The sequence below is a fragment of the Mauremys mutica genome, chromosome 15, assembly GCF_020497125.1.
Source record: "Mauremys mutica isolate MM-2020 ecotype Southern chromosome 15, ASM2049712v1, whole genome shotgun sequence".
In the NCBI taxonomy this organism is placed as follows: domain Eukaryota; kingdom Metazoa; phylum Chordata; order Testudines; family Geoemydidae; genus Mauremys; species Mauremys mutica.
The window spans coordinates 12,585,001-12,599,003 of record NC_059086.1 but is presented as its reverse complement, the minus strand read 5'-3'; the positions used below and the strand labels follow the sequence as shown (position 1 = coordinate 12,599,003).

The following is a 14,003-nucleotide window of genomic DNA, read 5'->3' as shown; positions in this document are numbered from 1 at the left end:
GGCAGGAGATGCGATGAGCTACATTATTTACAAATGGAAAGATACTGCCTTCAAAATCATGCTGTTCATAAAAGTGCTGGGTTATTCTCATCTTAACAAAAAAAACATTAACCTGTAACAGACATCTGTAATTCATTAAAAAACCCTCTTTTTAAATTATTTTTATTATTATTTAATTATTAGAAAAGAAGATGGAAGAGCAGTTGAAGGTGGAGATCAAAAACAGTCTGAAGGAAACTGTGATGCTATTGGATGAGAAGTTCGGAAGTGTCCAAACACACTTAGAAGCCCAGCTGCAAAATCCCCTCTCGGGTCTGGAAACACAGATTAAACAGCTGACTAATCAGTTGTCCTCCACTGATCAAAAAATTTCCCAGGAAATAGAAAAAAAGCTCCAAACTATACACAGCATGCAACTTGCCAGCATAGATGAGTTGAAGCAATGGAAAGGTCTCCTAGAGAAGAAACTTTCGACTTCACAGCCCACTCTGGAAATCAGTCATTTGGAGAAGAATTTAGAACAGCTAGAGAAATCACGTAAGAGAAGACAATTTTTATATGTGTTTGTGTATGTATTTTAAAATTGTATATACTTTACTCTAGGGTAGCATAGAGGGGATAGATCTGGCTGTACCTGCATCAGTCATACCCAAGCCCTCTCTTTGGATGAGAAGAACACCTTCCAGGACTCTCACTGGATTCAGTTTAATTGGCGGGGGGAATAACAAAAAAATTATTTTGCCAGTTTTCACAGTTTTTGAAGTATAAGAAGAACCTGAATGTCTCTTCCTTCCTTTGTGTATTACTCAATAGCACAAAAAACTATGTTAATGCAGTGTTTCAATTGCTTAGTGGTATGTCATTCTCTGGCATAATGTTGAATTGAGCAAAATTCAAACTTCTCTAAACCAGAAGTGCACAACTAAGGTAGTCCATGCAAACTTCCCTCTGTCCTCTTTCAGCAATGACCCAATATGCCTATGTATTTATGACTAAGTATATGCGAATACGTCAGGATCTGGTGTCTCCTGCATCTTATAGTGTTGAGAAGCAGTATAAGTATGTTGAGGTATTCATAGAATCATAGGACTGGAAGGGACCATCAAGTCCAGTTTTCCCGCACTCATGGCAGGACCAAGCACCATCTAGACCATCCCTGACAGGCGTTTATCTAACCTTCCCTTTAAGATATCCTGTGATGGAGATTCCACAATCTCCCTAGGAAATGTATTCCAGTATTTTACTACCCTGACTGTTAGGAAGTTTTTCCTTGTCCAACCTAAACCTCCCTTGCTGCAATTTAAGGCCATTGCTTCTTGTCCTATCATCAGAGGTTAAGGAGAATAATTTTTCTCCTTCCTTCTTGTAACAACCTTTCACGTACTTGAAGACTGTTATCATGTCCCCTCTTAGTCTTCTCTTCTCCACACTAAACAAACCCAGTTCTTTCAATCTTTCTTCATAGCTCATTTTTTCTAGACCTTTAATCTTTTTTTGTTGCTCTTCGCTGGACTTTCTCCAATTTGTCCACATCCTTCCTGAAATGTGGTGCCCAGAACTTATTTGAAGATGGTAGAAGGCAGGTGGCATGGGAAACCTTCACCCCAGCCCTTTCTGTCCTTTAACAGATTTAGGTGGAATCATACGGGTAAGAGGGGGTGAGTTGTAAAAAGAGGTGTGTGAGTTGGCAGGCTAAAGGTATGTATGTATGTATGTATTGGGACATTGCTGAAAGAGATCAGCATCATAGTTGTATATTTGATTTCAATTGTGCATTTCTGGTTTTCAGAAGTTTTAGTTTTATTCAACTCAAATGTTCTGCAAGAGGACAACATAACACCAAGCAACTTTATTTCTGCATTGACACAGTTTTGTCCTATTCAATCACCTCGGTTTTTGGACCAGGATAGCGATGGTGGTCGGAATTGTTAGTCATTTAGGCAGTTGTACATACAATATACAGATATTTGCAGACTTAGCCAATCAGTCCCTTTCCCCCCACACCCATCCACGGAGGTGAGGTCCACCAACTCTGCTTGAGCATGCCTCTATGACCATGCCCCTAACATATTCCCCAATAGTGTACCAAGCCCTCCTTCTCCCGTCCCCACCCCACAAGCAGGGAACACATTTCCGTGAAGTCCTCACTTCTTGGTATTGTAGCAGAGCACTGACTCACCGGCTGCCACCTCCTGCTGATTGCCTTGGGAATTAGCTTGTCCAGCTCTCAGAGCGCCCTCTGCTGTCTGAAGTCCCACCTGCCACAGGCTCCCCTGTCCCTCTCAGACCCTGGTGCCTTTTACCTTGAGGTTCTGCCCCAGAAGGTACTCCCACACTCTGGGTCTCCCCTCCCAGGGGAACCCCCAAGCCTCTATCCCCACCTTGCCTCAGTGGCTACTGCCAGTCATCATCTAGCCCCCTTTCACAGGGGGAGACTGCAGTCCATAATTGTCCATAATGGCCATTGGCAAGGGGGTTGTACCAGCTGCCTCTGCTTACCTCTGGGCTGCACCTCCCAGCCCCAGTACCTGCATAGGCCTTTATCAAGGCCTCAGGCTGGGGAGTTACCAGGCTGGAGCTCCCCAGCTCCTCTTGCCCTTCCCAGCACTGCTCTGCTTCAGGTATTCTATTCCCGGGCAGCTAGGTCCTTCTCCCTCCAAAACTGGAGAGAGACTGCTCTAGCTCTGCCTCAGCCTGCACTTCTCTCAGACCAGCTCTGCCCTGATTGAGCTAGTCACACCTGTGGCCAGCTACCCAGCCAGCCTCTCAATGTTTTAGCTCAGGAACGGGGTAACTACAAATATTGCCTGATTGAAGTTAATGATGATTCTAGATTGTTGAATAACATGCTCAACTATAATTGCTTAATCAAACATTATCAATCAGAGATTAGTAGAATATTATACAGAAAGCTACATTATCACTTTTGATGTAAGGTAAAGTGCTGACTTTGTGTCTCTTCTTCACTGTAACGGGTGGGATGCACACTTTCAGGCCATAACTAAGTTCCAAATCTTCTGTCCTTATATAGACAAATGTACTCATCTTTGCCAAGAATATTATCTGAGAAGCATATGTTCTGATGTCATTTCTTTTAATATACGTACATTCTCAGTTTACCTGATTGATCGATGAAGTCATGATTGTTTACAGCTGAGAGCACCAACAATTTCTCAAGATAATATCGTTCAGTGGGTCCTTCTTCCCCCCACAATCATTCTTCCCTGTTGATTCCCCAATAGGAAATATCTGCCATAATATACATCCTTCATCAATCTCCCAGTGTTATATATTCCTATGTAAGCATTATATATATATGCGTGTGTGTGTTTGTTAAGGGGATAGTTTTCATGAATATTTGGAGTTCTATAGATGTGGAGTGCCAACAATTAGTAAATTCAGCCTAATGCAGAGAATTCCTGAATTGGGATACTTATAGGGTAGGGACCAGTGTTCTGGGCCTTAGAATCCTTTAAATGATCAAAACACTATATTCAACCATAATATGATGATGTTCTCAGAAGGGCTGGTTCATAGAGGCTGGTTCATCCTCCAAAGAAGATGGAGCTAGGCTGTTCTCAGTGGTAGCAGATGACAGAACAAGAAGCAATGGTCTCCAGTTGCAGTGTGGGAGGTCTAGGTTTGATATTAAGAAACACTATTTCACTAGGAGGGTGGTAAAGCACTGGAATGGGTTATCTAGGGAGGTGGTGGAATCTCCATCGGTTGAGGTTTTTAAGGCCTGGCTTGACAATGGCTGGGATGATTTAGTTGGTGTTGGTCCTGCTTTCAGCAGGGGATTAGACTAGATGATCTCCTGAGGTCTCTTCCAACCCAAATATTCTATGATTCTATATGTATCCTCCAGTTAGGAGCCATTAATCTGATTCACACAAAACATATGCTACAAGAGCTAATATATGCTAATATGTCAAAATTTAAAATTTTCATTTTCAACTAAACTTTTGTTGGGAAAGTTTCTCAAGGCTAGGATGGAACTGCTATTCAAAACCAGAGGAAGAAAGAGAAAGAATGCTAGCTTTCCAACTCCAGAATAACCAATAACTGGGTGGTTATAGCACTCACTGGGAATGTGGGAAATCCACATTCAGGTCCCTACTCAAAATGAGGTGGGACTGGGACTCAAATGTGGGTCTCCCACATAAAAGGTGAATACTATAACTATAGGGCTATTGGCTATTCTGGAGTGGGCTTGTTAGATGTGAAAAAAATTGAAAGGTCTCACTTCCCATCAGAATGAAAGCAAAGGTGAAAACCTCATTTTTTTTCACCAAATTCTTCATTTCCAGCCAACTTTATATGCAACTCCCTTTCAAATTTATGGAAGAATTTTCCCTGTTTCATCTGTAACTCAAGACAGCCTTCGTCATAGCCGCTATATCATCTGGGGGAGTATATGAACTACAGGCTCTTCTGGCTGACATCTCAAGTATGATTTTCACAAGGATGAAGTGGTTCTTCATCTTCACACTAATTTCCTTCTCATTTTGTTAAAAAAAATTCATCTCAATCAGCCTCTGAACTTGCCAGTATTCTTCTTTAGACCTCACTCCCACCTAAGAGATGTTGAACTACACACCGTAAATGCAAACTAGGACTTTAGCTTTTAGCCTAAAGAGATCTAAGAAATACAGAGTCACCTAGACTGTTTTTTGTCTTATCTTCATTAATTTAATTGTAAAATACAAATGTATCTGAATGTCTATCTAAATGGATTAGGGTTTTTATTCAGAAGTATTACAAAAAGACCTCATTCCCTCTCCCAGAGGGACTTCGAGTACACTCAGCTAGGACTAAAGTCACTTCCATGGCCTGCTTTAGAGAGAATTACAATCTGCAGTGTTGCCATGTGAAGTTCAATTCACATATAATAAAACATCCCTTCTTACACCTGGCATCTAAAATGAATGACAAATTTGGATAAGCAGTACTACAGTTGCTGTTGAACTAGTCCGCCTCATCTCACCATCCTGCTTCCTAAACTCCTATGAGAGGGAAAGTGAAGAGACCACTGGAACAAGGAAAGAAATTTACTAACCTATAGCTGGAGTTCTTCAGGATGGTCTCTGCATGTTCACACTCCCCTCCCACCCTTCCTCAAAATCCTGTTAACAGCTGAAGAGCATTCAAAGCTATCAGCGCAGAGGACACAAAAGCATTCAAATGGACACTGCTTCTGGAAATTTTCACCAGTCCAGACTGCATCACTTGGGCATTGCATAAGTGTGAACGTTCAGAGGATATTCTAAGGTCTCTAGTTACAGCTGAGTAACCTTCATTTCCAACATGCTTCAAGATATTTTTAACACTTTGATAAAATATCACATACACAGCTTGTAAAACAAAATGATTTGGCACACAAAAGAATCAGCTGAGTGAAATGCTGGTTATGTGAAAAGATTGGTCTCAAAAGGAGGAATTGGAATGTATTTAAGGCAAGCCAAGAGGAGAGCATTACAGAGAGTCGATGTCAGCTATTATGGGGAAATTACTGATATAAGCTGAATAGGAAAGATTGGCGATAAGGGAAAAGCCCTTATAATACATCAGAGATTACAAATTAGTTGTGCAATAGAGTTATGAACCAATGGGTTCAAGGTCCAACCAGCAAAGTTTTCTCCAAGTCATTGTGGAGAACAATTCAGTTCCTCTCCATCAGAAGCCAGCTAAGCTCAAAACTTCACACCTACTTCCTAACAAGCACCATTTAAAAAACCTTCCATCTAAGTGCTGGGTAAAGATAAGTTCTCTTCCCTTCTCCCAGTGAGATATTTCATCCCATCAAAATCTTCCACAACACGAGGAGCTCCAAACACTTTCTAAACATGTAATAAATGAAGTTTCCTAATGTCCCTGTGAGACAGAATATATATTTTTTTCATTTTAGAGATAGGAAAATTGATATTCAGACACTGGCCTAGGGTGACACAAGGACCTGTGACAGAGGTGAGAATAGAACCCATAACTCCTGGTCCTATGCAATAGATACAGCAGTTGCACTCACTGTGTTTCTTCCTTTTGGAAAGAAAATGTTGGTTTGAGATTCCCACTTTCTGCCATGGGGAATACTGTTAGGAACCAGGAGTATTGCTCAAAATGGTGCTAAATTTCACTTTAAGGTCTGTACCTAGACTGTGTAAACAATCTCACTAACTCCATTCCTCAGGGATCACATTTCTAATCTGCCTGTTAGGGCATGTCTATCACAGGTTATGTTTTAATATGTATTAGCTGGCTGTGGCCAATGCTAACACATCTTTAAAGGTGTTTAAGTCCTGTCTATACTAGGTGCAAACGCATGCTTTAAAACCTGTTAACTGAAAGGTGTGAGCTAACTTTTTGAAAACATCACATATTTTCCTAATCTAAACATGGTCTTACTGAGTCATTGCACACTCAGTACTCCCAATGACATGATTACAGGACTGTGCCTAGTGAGTATCTGCTACTGTTAAAAAGGTGCTAAAAAGTATGTCTACTCTAGCTTCCTTAGGCATTTCTATTGGGCTTTCAAGCATGTTTCCATTTCTAAGTCACCATAATATAGTGGTGCCAGAAGGTCTGGAAAAGTGTGAGCAACCAAACATTTGTGTGGGGGGGAGGGGTGCCAGGGGAGGCTCCTCCTCCATGCTCTGCTGCCCAACCCTGGCTTCGACATCCCAGCTGAGCCACAACCAAGCACCGATGTTCTCATAAGGGGGGATGGGCATGGCTGCCCTGCTTAAAAAAGGGAGGAGGGGCAATTATCTCTTGTCTCCAGCAACTATGCCACAATAACATATACCCTTCCCCAAGGAAACTGTTGATATTTGTGTGTTTATATTTTGTTAGATTTATTTTCAAGATTCTTACTGCAACAAGATAACATCAGAGAAGCGGGGTGTATACTGTGTGTTGAAGACTAATATTCCTGTGGTTATTTGAATCCACAGACAGACCCAACCCTGCTGCCATTGAAGTCGACAGGAGTTTATCAACTTCCATGGGAGCATGATTGGGCTGAATGCATATGTGCATGTGTTTCTGTGAGGATGTAGTACAGAAAAAGGAAGAAACATGCATTGAATCACTGAGAAATGTTTTTTCTGTTTTCTTCCCTACATTTAGACACTGAAAAGTGTTTTAAAGCAGGTAAGATTTCCTATATCTCTACCAAAGTACCAATCAAGGTCAAGTCTCACTTTGCCAAATGGACAGAAAACAGATGAGACATCACATGAATATTTTATGCCCCAAATGCAGAGAGCTGCCACTGTAGGGGAAGAAGAAACTTTAAATGTGCATTATTGTATGGTGGTGGTGTTTTTATACAATGTCAATCCTAAGAGACAGAAAGGTTGTCTGTGTTGCCAGTTTTCAAATGTGAGTATACTGCTTTAGTAGTAATTGTTGAAAAAGTGATCAGTGTATGCATGTGCATGCACACACACACACAGAAACACACTTGTATTACTTTGGCAGCTTTGTTGGAATTACTAATCATGGTGCTCACATGGTGTGCTAAAGAACAACATCCAACTTGTAGTATCATTAAAGCCTCTGGGGAAAATTCAATTTGTGTTGGGAGTCTCCAGTGTGGAAGAAGGTTCTCTTTTTGGTCTAAGATCCTACAGTTTCTTTGGCCTCAATGCCTTGTTCCATTTACAAGAGATAAGATAATGGCTCTGAGGGCTTTTCTACTATCATAAACATACAGTTAAGGGTTAATTCCTCTTTTCCCTGTAAAGGGTTAAGAAGCTCACATAACCTAGCTGACAGCTGACCAAAAGGACCAATAAGGGGACAAGATACTTTCAAATCTGGGAGGGAGGAAAGTCTTTGTGTGTTGTGGTGTGTGTTTTGTGGGACACAGATCAAGGGAGCAAGCAATCCAGCTCCTATAGAGTTTGTGAGTATTTAGCAAGGAAATGTGTTAATTTACTTTTAGTTTGGCTTGTGTTTTCCCTTGTGTGAGAGGGAGGGTATCCCTGGTTTTCTTTTTGTAACTTTAAAGTTTTGCCCAGAGGGAACCTTTCTGTGTTTGGATTCTGATTGCCTGTGAGATTATCTTCCATTCTAATCTTACAGAGGTACTCCTTTCACCTTTTTTCTTTAATTAAAATTCTTCTTTTAAGAACCTGATTGATTTTTCATTGTTTTAAGATCCAAGGGTTTGGGTCTGTGTTCACCTGTGCCAATTGCTGATGATATTATTCTCAAGCCTCCCCAGGAAAGGGGGTGTAGGGGCTTGGGGAGATACTTGGGGAAGGCAGAGCGCCAAGTGGCCCTCCCTAAATGTTTGTCTAAATCACTTGGTGGTGGCAGTGATTACCTAATCCAAGACATGAGAGAAATTGTGCCTTGGGGAGTAAAAACAAGCTTAGGGGGTCTTTCATGCGGGTCCCCATGTCTGTACCCTAAAGTTCAGAGTGGGGAGGGAACCCTAACATCTATGTTGGGTATTGACCTACCTGGCTATAGCAGAATAACTATTCAACTATAGCTATTCCACAATGTCCACAGAGGGAGTTATTATTCTGAAACAAAAGTGAACTTTATTGCAGAATAATTACTCTACTGTGGAAGTGTAGTAATTATTCTATAATTAAATCACTTTTATTTTGGAATAGAGTGGCCACATGTGGGAGTTATTCTGGAATACCTAAGTACTACTGGAATAGCTATGGTGGGATTGTTATTTCAGTATAGCTATGTTGGGAACTTTCCCCTGTGTAAACAAGGCCTTACTGGAACCAGAAAGCTCATGTATAATTTTTTTTCTGATCTTTTTACTGTCTTTTTTTCAGAACTGGAAAAACTAAGAACTGAAATAGGTAAGAAAAATGCATTTGCAGTTAATGAAAGAAACCATTCTCTAGTAATCATGTACTAGATCATAGTCAGTATAGCAGTGTCCAGTACAGGGAAGGATGGAAAATGTATCTTTCTTTTAAGCAGCTGGCACTAACCACTATTGGGGATAGGATAGTAGACTAGATGGACCCCAGTTCTGATCCAGTCTGGCAATTCCTGTGCTCATAAAGTACATGTATATCGGTTATGTCATGTGTGTGTGAACATTCAAGTGCCATTTTTGTGCATTTTAATTTCTGCAATTTGCATGTTGCACAAGTAAATTGTCCCATGCATTGTCTGACATCTTCATTTACCCTCAGACTGAAAGAGTCCTTCAGCCAGAAGAAGAAAAATCAGCAGTAGGTGCATCATCTCGATCAATGTTTGTTTCTTATTTTGATTTCAGATTGGAGAAGGGCTCGCAACAATGCAGGTAAAAGACTATACAAAGTGGTACCCAGTTACTGCACTGACGAGTGCAATGTGACATCCTGAACAAAATAAGGAATGAAGTTATTAATACAGTAAATACACTACAAACATGGGTCCATATCCTCTAGGACAATCAGGCTTCTTTGAATTGCGTCAAAGACGCAAAGCAGCCCCAAAGCCAGCTTAGTCCCTGCAAGATCCTCCGGTACATGGTAATCCACACCAATTCTTTGCCACCTCCCTCCTGGTTTCAGGTACAGCCTGTGGCTGGTACAGTTGAAAAAATTGGATATGGGTCCCTCCTATGTCCTAGTTATTACCAGCTGTAGGGCAGCCACTTGGATCCTGGACAGCTGCTGTAGTTTAGACTAGCCTAGGGTAGGTCTATACTTACCCGCCGGGTCGACGCGTAGAGTTCGACTTCTCGGAGTTCGAACTATCGCGTCTAATCTAGACGCGATAGTTCGAACTCCGAACGCGCTCCCGTCGACTCCGGAACTCCACCACCGCGAACGGCGGTGGCGGAGTCGACGGGGGAGCCGCGGACTTCGATCCCGCGGCGTCTGGACAGGTGAGTACTTCGAAATAAGGTAGTTCGAGTTCAGCTACGCTATTTGCATAGCTGAACTTGCGTACCTTAGTTCGACCCCCCCCTTAGTGTAGACCTGGCCCTAGAGACTGTTCTAACAATAACACATATCCCAAGGATTGGGGGTAGTCAGACACACAAGTGGAGCCTCACCTGCATCTCAGCATCTGGGTCACAAACTGTTGTCATCCTAGAGCCAAATCCTGAAGCGATCACTTGATTTGTCCCTCACTTCAGAAAATCTCCCATTTATTTTAGGGCCTGATTCTGATCTCTCAGCAGCTTCACACTGGTGTAATTCCAGTGAATTCTGTGGAGTTACTCTAGAGTCAGATCTTCCGTAATTTTTGACTGAGGAAAGACCTCAGGGTTTGGGCAACAATGAAGGTACAGAAGATTTGGTGGCAGGAATGGTGTTTGCAATAATACTGGTGATTTGCTGGTGGTGATGGTGGAAGGGATAATGGTGGGGAGTTGAAGAGAAGGTGACAGCAGTGGTAAGATGCTGCTATGGTGATGATGGTGATTGATGCTCACAATTCTGATGGTGCCAATAGTGGTGATAGTGGCTCTGATTAAACTCATGATAGAGGTGATGGTGACTGTGGACATGATCAGGGACACAGCGGTATTAACAGAGATATGAAAGCAGTAAATTGGAGCAGCATCAGGTCAAGGGTAACAGGCTGCCCAGACCGGCTGACCCCCCTTCCACTCTAAACATTCAGTCCGAGGCATTCTGAGATCTCCATGCTCCTTAAGTACACGTAAGCGCAGCCCTCCAGCCTCCTTCACTGGGGAGGACCCATCCAGTCCCCACCCTCCTGAGAGAGGCAGCCACACCTGGAACAGCACTGGGATGGGGACTGGGGTCAGGGCTTGAGAGGCTCAGGATGATTTAGAACCAGGCAACATCAACAGAAGTGCAAACTGAAATGACTAGTGAAAGTGTGACGGGCAGTGGGATTGGGACTGGAAGCTGTTTAGGATTAAAATGACCTTGGGCATGAAATGCAGGGGACAGTGAGGATAACCAGCTATAATGGGAAGAGTTAAACAATTAAAATACTGTTGGGTTATTGGAGCAGGAAACAGTCACAGTTGGTCGGTAAGGATGTGATCCTTTAAAGGGTGAAGACTTTAACTGATGAGGGGAGGACTATGTGCCACAAGAACTGAAGGTCTCACCGTTTCCTTAAGGTTATCTGTCCATTTCATTTCATGACTTCCTTGTCTGCTCAGCTTGTAAGCTCTCTAATCAAGGACGGTGTCCACCTCTTCTTCTGCAGCAGTCAGCACAATATGTTTTCAGGCCTCTAGGCACTAGTAACACAGGGATCATGATAGTTGTACAAAAGTAACAATACTACATTTTTAGAGTGTTTTCAACAACTTATCCATTGAGTTCATTTGAATAATCAGTGCCTGTGTTTTTAAATGAACTTTTCATCCTAGTTCTGAGCTATGAACTAAATACTGATCCAAATATTCTACATAAACTTCAAACACATTTCTGAAATGTTTCACCTCTACAGTCAATGATGAAAGGGCTAAGTCATGCAAGACTAATTCAGGGAAAACTGCTATTGAAACTGCAGAATTAGGCCCAATGCTTCCCCTTCTTCCAGCTCAAGCTGTCATTACACCAGTGGTTCTCAGAATTAAAAATCTCTCTTTGCAGATGACATCATTCTTGATGCAGACACAGCCCACCCCAACATCTTCATTTCTGGGGATAAGAAGATTTTGAAACATGAAGCCCAACCTCAGAAAGTTCGAGAAAAGCCAGAGAGGTTTGATTCGACTGTCTGTGTGTTGGGCTCTGAAGGATTCTCCTCTGGAAAGCACTACTGGGAGGTAGATGTTGGGAGCAGCACTGACTGGGACCTGGGAGTGGCCAGAAAATCCATAAAGAGAAAAGGAAAACTTTCCCTGTCTGCTAAAGAGGGATTCTGGGCTCTGGGTGTGAGTGGGAAAGATTATTGGGCAAAAACAGACCCATGGACCCGGGTCCTGGTGCAGAAAAAGCTCAAGAAAATTGGAGTTTACCTTAATTACCAAGATGGGCAGGTGACTTTTTTCAATGTAACTGACATGTCTGTGTTGTTCACATTTAATGATTGTTCATTCTCAAGTGCTGTTTATCCATTCTTTAAAAATTCCCACAAAGAAACAATAATGAGAATTTGTTCTATAAAAGAAGACTGATCATTTTAAAATGTTGTGAGAACTACAGAGTAAGTCCATGAACCACTAGGTAACCACCACTAGGAAATCTCATTGATAACTTTATTCTTTGTCCCCCAGGACCTTGATGTCTGGGAAGGAAATATTTGAACCACTCCATTGTCCAGTTGTACATAATCTATTATCAAAACTAAGTAATGGAGAAAAGGGAAGACAAAATAATAATAAAAAATATAAATCAAACAAAAATAAAATAAGTAAATGTAAATATAAAATTGTCGTATCAATTCAATTATCAGCGTAACTAAATAAAAACAATATCAAGTAACTCCTCTATATACTCTAACAAGCTGAGGTGATGGCAGTCCATTTACCTATCAGCCAAAGCTACTTGAACTTTGTCTCAGTTAGGTCTAATCTTGTACTCCAGGCTGGTACAAAGGGGAGAAAAACAAACCAAAAGCTAAAGCTGATGTATGAGACACAGTTTAAATGCCAACAATGAGCTGCCTCCAAGATTTCAGTGGTTAAATGATAGTAATACTAATATGGTCACATGGAATCTTCCTAATAATTCAGGATAAGGGAAATATTTATATTTAACAAGGCCACAATTATAATTAATGACAATTTCTTAGATTTTAAATTAATTTCCAGCTTGAAAACAATCACTTAGAATGATTTAGCCATACACCGAAATGAAAATTCCTCAATATTTTTTTTGTTTCTATATTTTGCAAGCAGATGTTTCACTTTATTGATTGGTGATGTAACAGATTAAATTTGAACAGGTGCTTTAACATCAAAATCTGAGTGAAAGCTTAGACTTTAACCTTAAAAGGTCATTTACCGTAAAAATCATAATTTTAGGTTCACATTTCAGGGTATCACTAGTCATGTTATCATGATGTATCTTTGAAATCCTCTCAACAATAAAAAATAACGTAAAGAGAGAAATATACTGTTTTTATTTATTTATTTATTTATTTATTTTACTGTGTATCGATTGCAGTCATATCTTAATTATACTTAAAGTTATTTTAAGGAGAGTGGACTAAAGCCTATTTGCATCCTTTTATGGAACAAAGGGCTGCAGGAGTTGGTGAAATCTCTGTGTGGTGAAGACAGGACCATCTCTAGGCACCAGCAAACCAAGCATGTGCTTCGGAAGGCACAATTCGAGGGGAAGCACACTTGTGCTCTCGGAGGTGGGTTTTTGGGGTTTTTTTTTTTTTTGCTTCGACAATTGTGCTCTGAGAGGTTTGTTGGTTTTTTTTTGTTTGTTTGGGTTTTTTTTTGCTTGGGGTGGCAAAAAATCTAGAGCCAGCCCTGATGAAGTGGGTTCCAGCCCACAAAAGCTTATGCCCAAATAAATTGGTTAGTCTTTATGGTCCTACAGGACTACTCATTGTTTTTTATTGAAAAAGACTATCATGGCTACCCCTCTGAAACTTATTTCTGTTCCCATTTTCATATTGTAATGTCATAGGTATCCAAAGGAATTAGGTGAGCCCACATTATATAAAAATCCAACCACATTTAATAAAATGGAATAATATAAACATATGGATGGCAGGGTTGAAAACTGTTGTCAGAATGACTCCTCAGTCTTTTTTTGACCAAACATGTCCAATTGTTTTAAGCTGTTCTCAAAGGTCAGATTGTCTAAACCTCTTATAATATTTGTGTTGTGTTCTACTGGACTCTTTCTAATTTCTCCATTCTTTCCTAAAGTGTAGCATGCACAACTGAACACAGTACCCAATCTGAGAACTCACCAGTGCTGAGTATAGCAGGACAATTACCTTTCATGTCTTACATACGACACTCCTGTTTTTACATACCAGCATGTTTCACAACAGCATCACACAGTTGATTCTCATTCAATGTGATCCACTATAATCTTTGATGCAGTACAACTGCTTAGCCAATTATTTCC

At 41.0% G+C, this 14,003-nt stretch overlaps 1 protein-coding gene across 1 annotated transcript; it reads left to right on the top strand.

Moving 5' to 3' along the window:
* Positions 1-394: 394 nt before the first annotated feature.
* Positions 395-12,985, top strand: LOC123350398 (butyrophilin subfamily 1 member A1-like). Its single transcript, XM_044988982.1, has 5 exons — positions 395-537; positions 7,129-7,152; positions 8,808-8,834; positions 9,263-9,289; positions 11,559-12,985. Exons 1-5 carry the CDS (start codon positions 411-413, stop codon positions 12,083-12,085), a joined length of 732 nt encoding a protein of 243 aa, XP_044844917.1. The 5' UTR covers positions 395-410; the 3' UTR covers positions 12,086-12,985.
* Positions 12,986-14,003: the final 1,018 nt, after the last annotated feature.